This window comes from Caretta caretta, chromosome 26 (assembly GCF_965140235.1).
Source record: "Caretta caretta isolate rCarCar2 chromosome 26, rCarCar1.hap1, whole genome shotgun sequence".
In the NCBI taxonomy this organism is placed as follows: Eukaryota; Metazoa; Chordata; order Testudines; family Cheloniidae; genus Caretta; species Caretta caretta.
In genome coordinates, this window is record NC_134231.1 from 11681833 (window position 1) to 11699887 (window position 18055).

The window sequence follows — 18055 nt, forward strand, 5'->3', positions numbered from 1 at the left end:
TATTTTATCAAGGACAATTGGTTAATAACATAGCAGAAGCCTCCTGATTGGTTAATAACTTTGGTTAATAATTCAATCACACAGTGTTTTAATACATGCTGCAAAGAACTGCGGGAGAGACATTAAAGAGCCACTTATGGCTCATAAGCCTCAGTCTGAGTATCACTGATCTAGGTATACTTAATTTGGCCTCAGCATGGGGGAGGGATGGACTTGATGACTTCTTGAGGTCCTTCCAGCCCTACATGTCTATGATTCCCTCAGCCTAAGAGCTAGTCTACACTAGAAAAATTATTCCAGTATAACTATGTCAGTTAGGGGTATGATTTTTTTACAGATATAGCTAACCCAGTAAACACTCTAGTGTGGATGCATTTATGCCTGTATAAAAGTGCCTTATACCAGCATAGCTTATTCAGCTTATTCTCCTTCCTACGGAGGGATAGTTATACAGCTCTAAGGGCTTGTCTACATGGGGAGATAGCCCAAAATAGCTATTCTGCATTGCCTCTCCTTATGGACACACTATTCTGCACTGAGCGCCTTTGTTCGGTTTAGTTTAGTCCACTTTGGAATAGCTATTGTGTTTTAAATTCATACCCTAATTTATTCTGCACTACTTTCTCCATGGAGATAAGCCCTAAGACAGAGAAGAGAAACATGAAGACCCAGAAGAAAATATATCATAACTGAAAGCAGCATTGTTCCTGCATCATCATTTCCCCCCCAAAACATTTTTATAAAACATCCACTGCTGCTTTAAAAAGATATTTCCCCTTGCTCAGCTGAACCTAGACAGAATATTTCAGAGGCACTAGACATTTTAAACGAGTCTATTTGGCCAACCAACCAAAAATAGTGTGTACTTTTAATATAATACCTGGGATTTGTATAAAATTAATTTCAGAGCCTCTGGATCTCTGGCTCAGCCCAATAATTAAATAAGTCAAACTTGAACTAATATTTATTGTATTAGGGCTCTTGAGTGGCACTTAGTGCCAGAGCTGGGCTGGAGGGGATATATTGCTTGAGACACTAGCTGGAGCCAACCTGAAGAGGTCAGGAGAAATAACAATGCCTTCCAGGGACGCTGGACCAGCTGTCTTTGCTACTCTTCTAGGGCTAGATTGTTTCCCAAGGACACCTTCTCAATTCCCTCCTTGCTGAAGGGGAAATAGTAGTTTTGCAAGCAGACTTTACCAGCAACAGTTCTCTCTGTCTCTCTCACGCAGAGAAAACAAACTAATTGCACGAGTGAACCCGTGCCAAAGAAGATGGGGACGAAGTGGCTTTTTATGGGTTTTAGAAAAGATGTCACAAATTGTTCTCAGTGGGGACAAGATACGGTTTGGGAGAAGATTTACCAGTCGGGGAGGAATCAAAAGTAAGTTCTTTCATGAAAGAGTAGCTGCCATGCATGTGCTATAACTAAACGTATGGTGTAGGGGGCTGAGGCTCAAGGCACTGCAGGTGTGCATCTTCACTGGGTGCGTGATTGGGCAGGAGGGGGAAGCAGATAGGAAGGGCGGAGAGCGTGTTCAGGCTGAAGAACTGATCGAGACGCTGAGCTTGGCATTCTGCGAAAGACAAGCTGAGCTACATCTCGCTGAGCTGCAGCCTTTCTTACAGCCACATCTCTTCCCTCTTTCAATGGCACTTGCCAGTGTAGTAGCCGAGTACCGTGCAAAGTTAAAGGTTCATCCTTTATTCTTAGAATATGGGACTCTCCTCTTCGGTTTCTCCCAGTGAGAGAGCTGGCGATTCATTCTTTCTCAATTGGGGCAGGGCTTTTTTCAGAATTCCTGACCGCTGGCAGCTCCCGTCAAAGCCGACGTGCTTAGCAACCCTGACAAGCGAGGCCCTGGGTATTATTGCTTGGGGAAACTTTAGTTGCAACAGATGTCCCACGCCACATATCTTCAAGGCAGTGAAAATTGGGTTTGGCCTCTTTTCCTGCCAACGTTTCATGCTCTGGCTGTCACGATTGGTGTCCTTTGAACGCTGAGATCCCTTTTAAGACTCCCTTCTAATTACAACTATGCTAAGAGTTTTATAATAACTTGTATCATTGCAATAGGTATTGGAGAGAATCTAGATCAGTTAGAGAGTGGAATAGTTTCTCCAAGGGAATAATATTATTTTTGGTTTGCAGTGAGTGCTAGCACAGTGCAGGAGGGATCTGAGAGCACTTGGCAAACGTTAATTAATCTAGTCTCACAACACTGCTGTGAGAGACGGAGGTGGTATCCCATTTTACAGAGGGGAGAATTGAAGCACAAAGAGATGATGTGACTTGACCTCACAAGGGGTGTGTTTCACCCTTGCCCTGTGCCTTGTGCAGCTAAAATGCTGCCAGTCTGATTTGCTACTGTGTTACTCACTTTGCACTGGTGTGAATGACCCCCCAAAGTGCAGGGTAATAGTGGATTAGGTCCAGGAAATCTGTGGTTAGGCAAATAACAGAACTCCTAGTCCTGTGCCTTACCTACCCTTCTTCTTCTCAAGTGCTAGAAACGCCAACACTTGAGTCACTGAAAATCAGACTAGAGAAATCATGGGATGGAACAGCTCTGCATGCCACAGTCTACAGCTGGGCTCCCCAGATGGCACCAGAATAAGAGTTTCTGATTGTGGGAAATATAACTGATCCTCAGTCATTCTTCTTAGTTATAAGGATCAGAGAGGATTTCCAGGACTTGCTCATTTAGAGTATTACTTGCGATGATTCAGATGAAACACCAGCTCCACAAGCACATTTACCACCCTAAAAATGCACCTGGTTGGCATGATGAAACAGGAGAGAGCTGTGTTTCCACCTATGAGCTGCATCACCTCAGGTAGTAATAAACAGAGAACAAATTGGCTAGAAGCTACTTTCTGATGATGCACTCAGAGCAATAGGGAGAAAAAACTCGAAATTTGAATCAAATTATAGAAGAGAACAAGTACAGCCTGTGGACTTTCCAGCCTCAAATTTGGGGAAGGAGAGGTCTCTGCAGCCCTAGAGCCCCCTCCATTGGAGGACAGGAGCAGAGACCCCAACGGCAGGAGAACCTCCAGCCCAGCACATGGCCATTAAAGGAGCTTTTCGAGGAGCAATCCCCCATATGCGTAGGGGGTGCCAAAACTCAGAGAATGGATTCCTAGTATCCTGCCCCAGTGGTTCAGTTGTGTTTGGGGCCTTTCTGGACTGGAGGATGAGCAGGCAGCATGTGGGATAAAATGGATGTTTTAAGATGTTCTCCTGAGACATGGTTTTCTTTAGGTTGTCTCCATTTTTTCCCCACTCCTGAATTCATATGAAAAGTGTGCGTGTGTGTGTATATAATATATATAGATACAGAGATCAATAAAATGCCTAGCTACACATACACACCAGATGGTTCTCTGGGGTAAACTGGCATTATACTATTGATTTCATTGGAGTACACTGATTTACCCTACCTGGGGATCTCACCCATATACCTTTTGTAGAGAAGGCCACAAAGCCCTGATTAAAATATAAGGATTCTGTGATATTTCTATGTGCCTTAAGGGATGAAGGAACTGATAATGAAAACAAGAGAAACTGTTTTGCCAGTTGCTAAAGAACAGATCATAGCACCGAGCATTATTATAGTTGAAACTACTGCACCATTGATCAAAGATATTAAAAGCGAGAGAAAACAGCGGAGTCTTTCTTCTGCAGCAGGAAACCTCGGCAAAAAGCTTGGCGCAGGTCACTTCAGCTTAAGATCAACACAAAGAAAACGTTCAGCAGAGAACTAAGGGAAAGAGGAGAAACCATTTAAAGCTGATGGATGGGACTTCAGGAAACACCAGAGAACAAAAGCATTCTTGAGCTGGTACTGAGAATGTGGAATTCACTCCTGGCAGAAGGCCAGCGTAAGGACTTAGGTGCTGCATAGATTTCTGTAGGGGGTTGAATTTCACCCACGGGGCTTTGCTATAGCTTGGGTGAGAAAGTGAGGAGCTCAGTCAAGGTATTATGCCTACACTGCAGCCAGGGGTCTAAAATGGCAGCTCATGTAGAAGTCCCTGTGCTAGCTGTACTTGCTAAAAATAGAAGTGAGGCTGCAGAAGTGCGGGCAGCAGTGTGGGCTGCACAAGTGAGTACGTACCTGGAGACCCAGGTGGGCTTATACAGCCAGGATGTGGCATCTTCACGTCTACTGTTAGTGAGTTAGCCAGAGTAGAGCTGGCCTGGGTACATCGACATGGGCTGCCATTCACACCCCCAACTGCAGTGTAGAGGTACCCTTCAAGTAGAGATGAGTGTACTGAGTTGGGCAGGCAAGTACACAGGATGGCCTAAGTGGAGTTCATAATTTTTGCAATATAGGGCAAATATAACCAGTGGACCATGTCATGGAGGTTAATCATTTTCCTTTTCGGAAAGGCAGCCATGGCAGAGAGCCACGTTAAACATGGAGCAAGGGCCTGGGGTTAGATGAGCATTTTGTTAAAGTGCGAGTGGACAGCTTCTGTCTGTCTTACTCACCCTGTGAACTGTGGGCTGAAGGACTTTTGGGGATGACTTCAATGGATGCTGCCCTAAACATTATGGCACAATTCAGCAAAACGTTTTTGGGCTTAAGTCCACCCCTTTCAGCAAAGCACTAAAGCATGTGTCTTAAGTCCCATTGAAGTCAATTAAGCTAAAGGTTCAAAATGTGCTTATGCTCTTTGCTGAATGATGGACTGCTGAATTCAGGACTATGATAAGGACCCACATGTGAGAATTCCCTCTTCATGCTGATCAGCAGCCAAATTCTGTTGTCTCACCCATGTAAATAGTCCCATTAATTTAAATCCACACACCATCTTGGACTTTTCTTAATTATCTATCTTTAATCTGGTATTAAAATAAAATATAAAAATAGAATATAGGCATATAGAAAAGTGGTACCAGTCTGTTACCATACCTACAATGCTGCAAAGCCCTGGTGGCTTATCCAAAGGAAATATTGAGGGGATATTATTTTCAGCAAAAAAACCCAGCAGTAACACCAAACAATTACATGGATCAGCAGGAAGCCCAGGGAGAAATCAAAAATCCTGACCATGTTGAAACAACTGCTAGAAATGGGGGAAGATTTGGCAAACAAGCAATGTAAATTAGTCATAGAGATCTATGCAACTCTAGGACAAGAATCTGAGACTAATTCTTGCTTGCCTTGTCATGGGTGTAAAATGTCGCCAGATCAGAATCATCCATTCATCACTCTGGTGAATGAATCAAACCCCAGAATAGAATAAAAAGATGTAGTGAGTTGCTCACATGGGCAGCAACTTAAAATGAAAGGTGAAAGTGAATGATGCGTAAACATAAAATGTGTCCTCACTTCCCATACTGCCTGGACAAAAGAAACAAATCCAGTTTTTCTCTCTGTGATACATCCCTGAAACAAAATGAGTGGAAAGATAACCAACACAGGCACTGTTTTGTGCCCAGTTCTCCCACATTTGCACTGGAGTAAATCAGAAATAGCTCAGTTATGATCAGTGGAGTTGCAGAAGTAAACTTGTGTATGTCAGGCCCTTTAAGGCAATTTACATTGTCACTATTAAGCAGAGATGAACAGGGAATGTTGTGTCAAGGCATTCCCCAGGGATGACTGGCATCTTGGCCCAAAAGTGGGGATGACCTGGGGACCATAGACATGAGTATCTACTGGAGTGGCTGGGATTTTTTTGACTGAGTGTTTTTTCCATTGGAAAATGCCAATTTGTCAAAACAAGAACATACCTCTTTCCATCAATGTTCGTGATGAAGGTTTCTCACATCCGGGATGGAATTTCTGTGGGGAAGGAGAGGGACCCCAGAATAGCTAATAGCCTGGTGGTGAGGGTATTGATGCAGGTTGTGGGGAGACACAGATTCAAGTCCCTGCTCTGTCTGATTTGGAGTTGCTCTAGTCATACACATGATCTTTCTGATTTGGAGCAGGATCTTGAACCTGGGTCTCCTACATCTTGGGTGAATGCCCTAAACATCAGTCTTTAAGTCTGCCCCAATGAATAGTTCATTATTTATACAAAGTGGAACAGCTCCAATAGGAGAGACTGACTTTCTACCCCAGTGGTTAAAGCTCTCACTGGGGATGTCAAAATTCTGCTTCAAGTTCCTGCTTCAAATCAGGCAGAGCTAGGACATAAACCTGTTTCTTCCGCATCCTGGGTGAATGCCCTACCACCAGGCTATGGGCTATTCTGAGCTTGCTGGGGTCTCTTTCCCCCTCTCACATTTTTTCCCATAACTTTCAAAAGGTCTCAGTTTTGTTCTGAATCAGAATGAAAACAGATCTCAAAAGCTCAGCATTGTTCATGAAATGGAATTCTTGTTTGCCAGCCAGCCCTAGCCTCTACAGCTGTAGCCAAAGAGCCAGGCTCTGTAGCTCTGGGCTTGTAACAGCCCATATCGTCTGTGGATCAGATACAGAGGAGTACATGTATAACACACTCTGGCTAATGAGTTACAATTGCAGAAATGATAGATGACCATTTCTTAACTCAAAAAGTTGTGCAGCCAGCATGGGGGAACTCTTTATTAGATCTTGTCTTAACAGATAAAGAGAAACTGATTATAGAACTAAAAATCAACCGTAGTTTAGGTACAAATGATCATGACTTGATCACATTTATAACCTAAAGAATATGCTCTAGGAAGTATTTTTAGGGAATTTCTATCCTTTGTGCTCTACAGGAGGTCAGACTCACAATGGAATATATGAGTATGTCTACACTACAAAATTAGGTCCATTTTGTTTAAGTCGACATTGAGCCTCCAATTTAAGCAAGTTGATTTTGCATGTCCCCACTATGTTCATGGTGTTGGCAGAGCACATCCTCACTAGCAGGGCTTACATTGACTCACGGAGCGCTGCACTGTGGGTAGCTATCCCACAGTGCACGTAGCCAAATGGAACGTTGGGTTGGGCTTGCAATGCTTCATGGGACCAAAACATTTATTTGCACAGGTGGTTATGGGAACATGGCACTGGCCTCCCATGATGCACTTACTTCCCTTCCTCCCTGAACTCAGCGGCAAACAAACCAAGCCTTTTTCACGCCTTTTTTCCTCAGCCTGGGTCACCCGCGCAGATGCCATAGCACGGCACGCATGGACCCCGCTCAGCAGTACACTGTTGTTGTGAGCATTACAAACACCTCGCACCTTATCCTGCAGTATTTACTCAGCTGGAGCAGGAGCTGCTGCGCAGAACAACGTGATGCCACACAAGCAGCCCTGCTGGAAGCCTGGGAGCGGAGCAATTTGCAGATGGTGGCAACAGTCGTGCATCACCTTGACATAGTGGAGTGCCGCTTCTGGGCCTGGGAAACAAGCACTGACTGGTGGGACCACCTAGTTATGCAGCTATGGAATGATGAGAAGTGGCTGCGGAACTTTCGAACGTGCAACGCCACTTTCATGGAACTGTGCGAAGAGCTTTCCCCAGCCCTGAAGTGCAGCAATACTAAAAGGCGAGCTGCTGTGACAGTTGAGAAGTGAGTGGTGATAGCTCTGTGGAAGCTTTCAATGCCGGACTGCTACCGGTCAGTGGGGAACCAATTCAGAGTGGGTAAATCTACCATGGGGTCTGCTGTGATCCAAGTTGCCAGGGCAATCAATAGACTTCTGCTAAGAAGGGTAGTGACTCTGGGCAACGTGCAGGACAAAGTGAATGATTTTGCCGTGATGGGGTTCCCTAACTGTGGTGGGGCAATAGATGGAACATATATCCCTATCTTGGCACCAGAGCACCTTGCCAAAGAGTACATAAACCAAAGGGGTACTTCTCAATGGTGTTACAAGCACTGGTGGATCACAGGGGCCACTTCACCAACATCAACGTGGGATGGTCGGAAAGGTGCATGACGCACGGATCTTTAGGAACTCCAGTCTGTTCAGAAAGTAGCAAGCAGGAACTTTCTTTCCAGACTACAGAATAACCATTGGTGATGTTGAAATGCCAATCGTGATCCTGGGAGACCCCGCCTACTCCTTGCTCCCATGGCTCATGAAGCCGTACACAGGCAGCCTGGACAGCAGCAAGGAGCGGTTCAACCATAGGCTGAGCAAGTGCAGAATGGTGGTGGAATGTGCCTTTGGATGTTTAAAAGCCCACTGGCATAGTTTGCTTACTAGGTTAGACCTCAGTGAAAGCAGTATCCCCATTCAGTGCCTTACTATCCCCACTGTTGTTGCTGCCTGCTGTGTGCTCCATAATATCTGTGAAACAAAGGGAGAAAAGTTTCCGGCGGGGTAGGGCATTAAGGTAGAGTAGCTGGCAGCCAGTTTTGAGCTGCAAGACAGCAGGGCAATAAGAAGAGCACATCGAGGTGTGCTGCATCTCTGTGAGACTTTGAAAACTAGTTTAGTCAATGCCCCACAGTAATGTGACACTTATGTGTGCTGTTCCTTACCTAGCTGTTCCCTTCATTGCATTTAGTCCCCTGTAACCTGCACCCCCACTAACCGTTGTGTGCTGAATTAATAAAGAGCCGTTTCTCCTCAATCCATTCATTTCTTTTATGCTCACAAACATAGAGAGATGTCAAAGAAAATTATGATAACCTAGGGCTAAGGGGCTGATAACACCGAGGTGGGAGTGGGGTAAAAGGGAGAAACAAGGACAACTTGCTTACAACTGCCCTGCAATAACAATCAAAAGTGTGGGAATGGGCGCCTTCTGGTCCTTGTACCCTCCCCTGGAGTAGAGTGCAAGGGACACTGGACTTTCCCCCCATTGCCCCGCATCCTAGAATGTCTGGGAGGGAAGGATGTGGAACTTGGCGACAATGGCAGCAGGTTCAGCATAGGCTGCAGCAGGACGCTAGCGTCCAGCTGCCTTTCTTGAACCTCAGCCAGATGCCTCAACATGTCTGTTTGCTCCCTCATAATCTGCACCATTTCGTTCTGCGTGTCACACTCATGTTCTCTGCATGCTCTCCTGTCCTCATGGTCGTTGTGCAGGCTGTCGGACAGTGCAGTCCTCCGTGCCCTGAGCTCCATCTTGTCACTCTCGGAGGCGCACATTAACTCCTTGAACATGTCCTCCTGAGTCTTCTTTTTCAGCCTTCTAATCAGGGAAAGTCTCTGTCCTGGTGTGGAGGATGCACCGACGGACAAGGTTTCAGCTGCAAAAAGTACAAAGCACAAGGGTAGCACTGACAGAGCATAAATTGTTTCTGGTGCAAGGCTAAATCTTTGTATAAAAAGTAACACCCCTCAATGCACTTTCCTGCAAGCCACAGTGTAACCACAACCACGGGCTACTGCAACAGTCGGTTTGCTGCTCCAGCCATAGTGAGTAAGGCCATGAGGAGGGGGGAAGAGATCTTGTGCTGCAACTTTTAATAAGACATCCTTTGGATCAGTGGTTCCAACCTCAGCACAGACCCCTTTCCCATAGCAACCAGGATGGTGCTTGAGGACAGGCACCAGCGTAAAGCCGCACAAATAGTTTCATTGTTACAAAAGCAGCCCTGGGTTGGGGTGGAAGGGAGACGAACAGGAAGTGTCACCCCCCGCCTTCTCTAAATGCTGGCTGCAATACGGGGTGATCCCTTCCAACCACAGCCAGGACAGATTCAGCAAAGCATGGTTGTGTGACTCAGAATTCACCAAACTTATCAAATTGTTTTCAGTTTAAGGGCTAGCATTTAAAACTTCCCCCTTTTCCCCTAGGTAACCATATGCAATATCACTCTCCTGAGGGTAACAGAGGCAGAAAGGGAGCCGATGCTGCAAGCATCTGGGTACAGACCTGGTCCTTATGCTGTAATGCTGTGTGCCACAATGATGCCAGAAGAGTTAATACTGGAGTGGCGCGGTAAAGTGTAGTACCGTGGTGGACGAAATAAGGCAGGCCTTCCCAGAAACCTTCTGCAAAGGATTGCAGAGTACCTCCACGAAAGCTTCCTAGAGAGCTCCATGGAGGATTCAAGGGCCATCCCCGGGCACATAAATAGTCTTTTTCGGAGCGTACCCTCAGCGTAGCTGGAGTGGCCACCGATAGCCACTATCCCATTTTTTTAAATCAGATTCAACATTAAAGATAATATGTAACCCCAACAGTTTGATTGGAAATGTGTACTCACCAGAGGTGCCTTTCCCGGCATCACGCTCCACCGCCAACTGGTCCTCTGAGGGGGATGGCCTCCAGAATTTAAAAAAAGTTCCTGGCTTTCGGGGATAATGGATCCTCCACTTGCCTGCTGAGCATTCTCCTCATCCTCCTCTTTCTCGTCAACAATGCCCTCCTTGTTGTAGCCCGAGGTCGCCCGGGGCTCCTGGGAGGTCTCCACACAGTGTTTCAGGGTAGTGGTGGGGTCGCTGCCTAGAATCACATGCAGCTCCTCATAGAAGCGTCATGTCTGTGGCTCAGAACCAGAGCAGCTGTTCACCTCCCTTGTCTTCTGGTACGCTTGCTGAAGCTCCTTTATTTTCACACGGCACTGATGTGTGTCCCTGGTGTAGCCCTTCTCCTCCATGCCCACCGCGATTTTGGCATAGATGTCAGCCTTTTTTCTGCTGGTTCGGAGCTCTGCCTGTACAGACTCTTCTCCCCACACAGCAATAAGATCCAGTGTCTCCTGTGTCCTCCATGCTGGAGTGCGTTTGCAGCCTTGAGCATCCGTGGTCAGCTGTGCTGACAAGCTCTCCATGTCGATCAAACAGGAAATGAAAATTCCAAAGTTCCCCGGGCTTCAATGGGGGGGGGTTGTTTCCTGTGTACCTGGCAGAAGTGCAGTGGAGTTGAAAGTGCTCTCTGGAGCGGTCACAGCAGAGCACTGTGGGATACCTCCTGGAGGCTAATTCCTTCGAATTACACAGCACAGTGTCTACACTATCCCCATGTTGATGCGTGGCTGTTGATTGAAGCACAATGCCTCTCACGGAAGTGGAGTACAGAAGTCAACTTTACAAGCCCTTTAGGTCGGGAGAAGGGACTCGGTAGTGTAGACACATACATTATTAACTCGACCTAACACGGCATATGTCGACCTAACTTTGTAGTGTAGAGCAGGCCTATGAATCTAAGGGGATGCACTGGAGTTTGCTTTTAGTGATGACATCCTGTAGTGATTATTCAGTTACATATCTATCTAACTTTATGACTACTATTTTGCCCCTCAGTCCAACCAGTGGGGCATTCAGATTTTAACAATCAGATTGGCCACATTTCCTCTGGTTTTCCCTCCTGCTTTCGGAGGGAAATACTTTTTGACAGTAAGCAGCAACTGAAAAGGTTATTGCTTGTGGGAATGCCACTTAGAGCCAATAGCAATGTGACTGAACTCACTCTGTTCTTGCCTAATAAAAACTTCACTTCTAGGGCCATTTGTGAAGATCCCAGTGTGATGTGTCTTGATGTATTGATTCAGTTATCATATTCTTGTCAAGGTCTAAGTGCATAGCTTGATTTCAGTGGGTATTAAACACCTTTTGACTAGTGTCCTGGTGATTTTTACTCCTCCTCTCTGAATGTCAGAGCATGCCACATTTTCTTTTGTATAACTCGGTACCACATAACACAACGGGGTTCTAATCTATAAATAGGGCTCACAGGCACACTGGTAATACAAATAAATAATAATATAACAACACCAGAGCCACATACATGCAAATTTAAATGATAAAATGTGGATATTAGCATTACCTTTCATACCCAGCATAAAGGGACACTCATAACTCATTTGTGAGCCAATATCATGTTTTCCCAGTCTAAGTGACAGGTTCTGAATTGTAACTACAAAGAGAGACTCAGAAAACAATGCAAGCTGACAAAGATAATAGAAAATGAAGAGGTGGAGATTGCAAATTGTTAGCAAAACACAAAACCATCTTGTGTGAGTGTATTGCATTTTTATTTTTTACAAGGTTATGAAGGTTCATTTTCTGCATGTGACCCTAATTTCTTTCAAAAACTGGAAATAGCCCCAATTTATTGAGCTGTTCGCAACATGACAGTGTTGTGATAGAGTTTGCAAAAGCAATTACCGGAGTACAACTCCCTCCCACACCCAGAGGCTGATGGAATGATTTGTTAAGTGTGGAAGGATCTGAATTATTCCAACAGCTTTTAAAATGATTCCACTTACTCAGCTCAAGAGGAGGAACATCTGGTTTTGAAAGAACAAAGTATGGACATGGTCTATAACTTAGCCAGCTAGCTCGCTATAAGGCAGGGGAGGGATGATTGGTTAATGGGCAGTAGCCAACCTGTAGCAGATCTCAAGCCTTGGGGAAAGAATCATAGGACTGGAAGGGACCTCAAGAGGTCATCTAGTCCAGTCCCTTGCACTCAAGGCAGGACTAAGTATTATCTAGACCATCCCTGACAAGTGTTTGTCTAACTTGCTCTTAAAAATCCCCAATGATGGAGAGTCCACAGCCTTCCTAGGCAATTTATTCCAGTGCTTAACACCCTGACAGTTTGGAAGTTTTTCCTAATGTCCAACCTAAACCTCCCTTGCTGCAATTTAAACCCATTGCTTCTTGTCCTATCCTCAGAGGTTAAGAACAATTTTTCTCCCTCCTCCTTGTAACAACCTTTTATGTACTTGAAAGAAGAAAGGGGAAGGGTGGGAGTGAGCCCACTTGGGCAGACTTACCACCTAGCCACTCTGAGGAGACGTTCTGCAGGAGAGTGAAAGGGATGCAGAAGAAAGTGACCAGCAGGTCACTGCACGCCAGGGAGCAGATGAAAATATTGGTGGCCGTTCTCATGGCTTTCCGCCGGATGATGATGTAGACCACCAGGCTGTTGCCCAGAAGAGCCAGCGCGAAGATGATGATGTAGAGCACCAGGAAGGTAACCTTGGCACTGGGAGGCAGCTCTGGGATGTAGACGAGGGGTTTGAGGCCGTAGGCGGCAATGAACTCTTCCCTGGTCATGTTGTGCTCCTCCAGGAGCCTGTCGAGCGCCTCCGGGCTCACGTTCAGCCTCCTCTCCATGGTGCTGGTCCCTGGTGGGCGCCCGGGGCATGGGGCGCTCACCCCGGAGCCTTGTTCTTGGTGCTGAACCCAGGCCCCCAGGCCCCCAGCGCGCTCTCCAGGGTGCTGGAGCCTCGGGTCACTGCGCTCCGGCTGCGCTCCACGAGGTGCGACTCCGGGCTCTGCTCACCGCGGGGCCCGGTCTGCAGCGCGGACTCCTGGGCTGGGCTCAGCCGCCTAAGGCAGGGCCGGCGCGCTCTCCGCGGTGCTGACCTCTGGAGTGGCTCCGTGCTCCGGCCCTGGCAGCTCCGCTCGCTCGTCGCTCCCGGCTGCCGAACGGTGCGCTCCGCGCAGCCAGCGAGCCCAAAGGCAAGCGCCCTGCCTTCCGCTCCAGGGACGCAGCGTGCGCGCTGGGCTTGAAACAGCGCCTCCTGCCACTGCCCCCTGGGCAAAAATAATGACAGGCGAAGACGAGTTCCCGAGCAGCCGCAGCTTGCTAGGGAGTTGTGCTGCCGGACCCGGCACTGTCTGGGTGCTCTGCAGCCCGCTTTGCTCTGTCTCTGTGTGTCTCCCTCTCCTTTAGTAGCCTCGCTGCTGAGATCTGAAGAGGTGAGTGATGGCTTATCACTCCGGTTCTGGCAGAGCAGTTTCTCTCTTCCTCCCAGGAGTAGGGAGACACAGGGGAAGCCGCATTCCCATCCCTAAACAGAAATTGCTGCGTGACACATTCCCATGGTATTTCCATGCGCCCTGGGCTGATTGGTAAATTGGTGGCACCAGGGGTTTCCTCTGGGGCAGAGGAGATCACAGGCAAATGACAGAGTAGGCGGCTGTCAATCCTGGCTTCAGCCCTGGGGTGGCCGGTGGCAGGCTCCAGCCACGGGGCTTTGGGCTCTGTCCCCTGGCTGTGTGGTGGTGGGCTCTAGCCTGAGCTCACCCCCCCATCACCATTGGGTCCAGCTGCCTCCCACAGTGCCCCATCGCCCTTGGAATGGGCTTGCCGGGGCTGAGTAAGTCTGCTGCAAAAAGTGATGTTAACAATCATACAAATCTCACTTTTCACAGCAGACTTACTTGTAGCTAGAATATATATATATATATATAACAAAAAGAAAAAAGACAAGAACATTCAAAGCACCTTATTTGTGTTTCTATTCTGTTTAGGTCCAGTAAAGAATAGAGATAACTGTACATAATTTTTATTATTGAGTCTGCAAAAAACAACCCTACATAGATCAATTAGAATGATTTAGACATGTATAGGTACATATTTATTTGTTTTTCCTAAAGTTAATTAAGTATTTAGGGAAAATTGTCAGAGCGGCCATCAGCAAGAGTTGGTGGTTGCACTCTGAGGCCATCAAAAATTTTGTTGTGAGAACCCCTTGGGGAGACCTCACTGTTCACTGAAACCTCTGGCCCAAGCCCAGAATTAACAAAAGCCTGCACAGCTTAGTTTTAGGGCATCAAATTAAAAGTCTTAAAAGCCTCTTTAAAGTCTCCAGCCTTGAACTTCCTTTAAGAAAAAGGCAATGGGGACAATATTTTCCAAGCTGCATCATGAATAATCCCTGCATGGTCATTGATTTTGTTTGTTTTGTTTTTATCTGAAAGATTTATTAATGATTTCCCCACTAAATAATTCAGGTAATTAGCTTGCATAAAGCCAAATGTTCAAATCCATCTTTCAGTCCTCTTTATCAGCTAGTGTCAGGTGTAGCCTAGAGACACTGAATGCAAAACAGTTTGCCCAGATGCCCCGAGCATCTGGGGGAGGGGTGTCATAAAAGGCTCTGCAGAAGAGAAACAGAGGCAGGGCACTGCAGGACCACCATTTCATTCCAGACTTACATTGATGTATCTCCACTGACTTCAGTAGAGTTATACCAGTGTAAAACTGGAGTAACGCTGTAGTGAATCAAGCCCCAAGTGTTGATTATTATTTTAAAGGTTTTACAAAATAAATATTGAAAATTATATTAAAATAATATTTCAATTATTTTTCTGATTTCAGAATAAAAGATTCTGTTCTATACAGGTTCTTATGCCACCCTGGTCATTGTAGCATTTGAGCTTCTTTCAGTCATGCATAAAGCAATGTGATTAATATCTGTAACGTGTGGTTCATTGTCTCCCCAGGGGAAGGGTAGTATACGCAGTAGAGTGGTTTGTTTTGGTAGGGTTCGTTGTTGTTTTGACTGACAGCCATAGCAGAACAGGAGGTAGGCCCTAAATTAACTTCATTTACAGCAGCTGAGATTTAGCTCACAATTTCTGGCCATTATGGATCAAATTCAGATCTGGTGTAAGCCAATGACATTCTACTGAATGGTTTCAGAGGAACAGCCGTGTTAGTCTGTATTCGCAAAAAGAAAAGGAGTACTTGTGGCACCTTAGAGACTAACCAATTTATTTGAGCATGAGCTTTCGTGAGCCACAGCTCACTTCATCAGATGTGTACCGTGGAAACTGCAGCAGACTTTATATACACACAGAGAATATGAAACAATACCTCCTCCCACCCCACTGTCCTGCTGGTAATAGCTTATCTAAAGTGATCAGCAGGTGGGCCATTTCCAGCACAAATCCAGGTTTTCTCACCCTCCACCCCCCCACACAAATTCACTCTCCTGCTGGTGCTAGCCCATCCAAAGTGACAACTCTTTACATAATCAAGTCGGGCTATTTCCTGCATAGATCCAGGTTCTCTCACTTCCCCCCCACCCCCATACACACACAAACTCACTCTCCTGCTGGTCTAAACTGACCACTCTCCAAGTTTAAATCCAAGTTAAACCAGAATATCTGGGGGGGGGGGGTAGGAAAAAACAAGAGGAAACAGGCTACCTTGCATAATGACTTAGCCACTCCCAGTCTCTATTTAAGCCTAAATTAATAGTATCCAATTTGCAAATGAATTCCAATTCAGCAGTTTCTCGCTGGAGTCTGGATTTGAAGTTTTTTTGTTTTAAGATAGTGACCTTCATGTCTGTGATTGCGTGACCAGAGAGATTGAAGTGTTCTCCGACTGGTTTATGAATGTTAGAATTCTTGACCTAGAATCCTATTTTCGACCTCTCCGTCTCAAGGAATATTTCCAAAATACCTCTGAACAACATACTAATCCACAGAGGTCTCCCTGCCAACACTACAGAAAGAGGGATTCTAGATGGACTCCTCCTGAAGGTCGAAACAGCAGACTGGACTTCTACATAGAGTGCTTCCGCCGACGTGCACGGGCTGAAATTGTGGAAAAGCAGCATCACTTGCCCCATAACCTCAGCCATGCGGAACGCAATGCCATCCACAGCCTCAGAAACAACTCTGACATCATAATCAAAAAGGCTGACAAAGGAGGTGCTGTTGTCATCATGAATAGGTCGGAATATGAACAAGAGGCTGCTAGGCAGCTCTCCAACACGAGTTTCTACAAGCCATTACCCTATGATCCCACTGAGAGTTACCAAAAGCAACTACAGCATTTGCTCAAGAAACTTCCTGAAAAAGCACAAGATCAAATCCGCACAGACACACCCCTGGAACCCCGACCTGGGATATTCTATCTACTACCCAAGATCCATAAACCTGGAAATCCTGGGCGCCCCATCATCTCAGGCATTGGCACCCTGACAGCAGGATTGTCTGGCTATGTAGACTCCCTCCTCAGGCCCTACGCTACCAGCACTCCCAGCTACCTTCGAGACACCACTGACTTCCTGAGGAAACTTCAATCCATCGGTGATCTTCCTGATAACACCATCCTGGCTACTATGGATGTAGAAGCCCTCTACACCAACATTCCACACAAAGATGGACTACAGGCCGTCAGGAACACTATCCCCGATAATGTCACGGCTAACCTGGTGGCTGAACTTTGTGACTTTGTCCTTACCCATAACTATTTCACATTTGGGGACAATGTATACCTTCAGATCAGCGGCACTGCTATGGGTACCCGCATGGCCCCACAGTATGCCAACATTTTTATGGCTGATTTAGAACAACGCTTCCTCAGCTCTCGTCCCCTAAAGCCCCTACTCTACTTGCGCTATATTGATGACATCTTCATCATCTGGACCCATGGAAAAGAAGCCCTTGAGGAATTCCACCATGATTTCAACAATTTCCATCCCACCACCAACCTCAGCCTGGTCCAGTCCACACAAGAGATCCAGTTCCTGGACACTACAGTGCTAATAAACAATGGCCACATAAACACCACCCTATACCGGAAACCTACTGAACGCTATTCCTACCTGCATACCTCCAGCTTTCACCCTGACCACACCACACGATCCATCGTCTACAGCCAAGCTCTGCGATACAACCGCATTTGCTCCAACCCCTCAGACAGAGACAAACACCTACAAGATCTCTGTCAAGCATTCTTACAACTACAATACCCATCTGCAGAAGTAAAGAAACAGATTGATAGAGCCAGAAGAGTTCCCAGAAGTTACCTACTACAGGACAGGCCTAACAAAGAAAATAACAGAACGCCACTAGCCGTCACCTTCAGCCCCCAACTAAAACCCCTCCAACGCATTATTAAGGATCTACAACCTATCCTAAAGGATGACCCAACACTCTCACAAGTCTTGGGAGACAGGCCAGTCCTTGCCTACAGACAGCCCCGCAACCTGAAGCAAATACTCACCAACAACCACATACCACACAACAGAACCACTAACCCAGGAACTTATCCTTGCAACAAAGCCCATTGCCAATTGTGCCCACATATCTATTCAGGGGACACCATCACAGGGCCTAATAACATCAGCCACACTATCAGAGGCTCGTTCACCTGCACATCCACCAATGTGATATATGCCATCATGTGCCAGCAATGCCCCTCTGCCATGTACATTGGTCAAACTGGACAGTCTCTACGTAAAAGAATAAATGGACACAAATCAGATGTCAAGAATTATAACATTCATAAACCAGTCGGAGAACACTTCAATCTCTCTGGTCACGCAATCACAGACATGAAGGTCGCTATCTTAAAACAAAAAAACTTCAAATCCAGACTCCAGCGAGAAACTGCTGAATTGGAATTCATTTGCAAATTGGATACTATTAATTTAGGCTTAAATAGAGACTGGGAGTGGC

At 46.2% G+C, this 18055-nt stretch overlaps 1 protein-coding gene across 2 annotated transcripts in view; it reads right to left on the reverse strand.

Moving 5' to 3' along the window:
* The window catches only part of LOC125626354 (pyroglutamylated RF-amide peptide receptor-like), an 87084-nt gene extending 73423 nt beyond the window's left edge, over positions 1 to 13661 (reverse strand). Inside the window, exon 1 of one of the 2 annotated variants that reach the window (XM_048829204.2) lies at positions 12622 to 13661. In XM_048829204.2, the coding sequence (XP_048685161.1) occupies positions 12622 to 12964 (343 nt within the window). In that variant the 5' untranslated portion in view covers positions 12965 to 13661. The remainder of the gene's footprint in view (positions 1 to 12621) is intronic. The other variant, XM_048829203.2, reaches the window with a different exon arrangement.
* Between the last annotated feature and the right edge of the window lie 4394 nt (positions 13662 to 18055).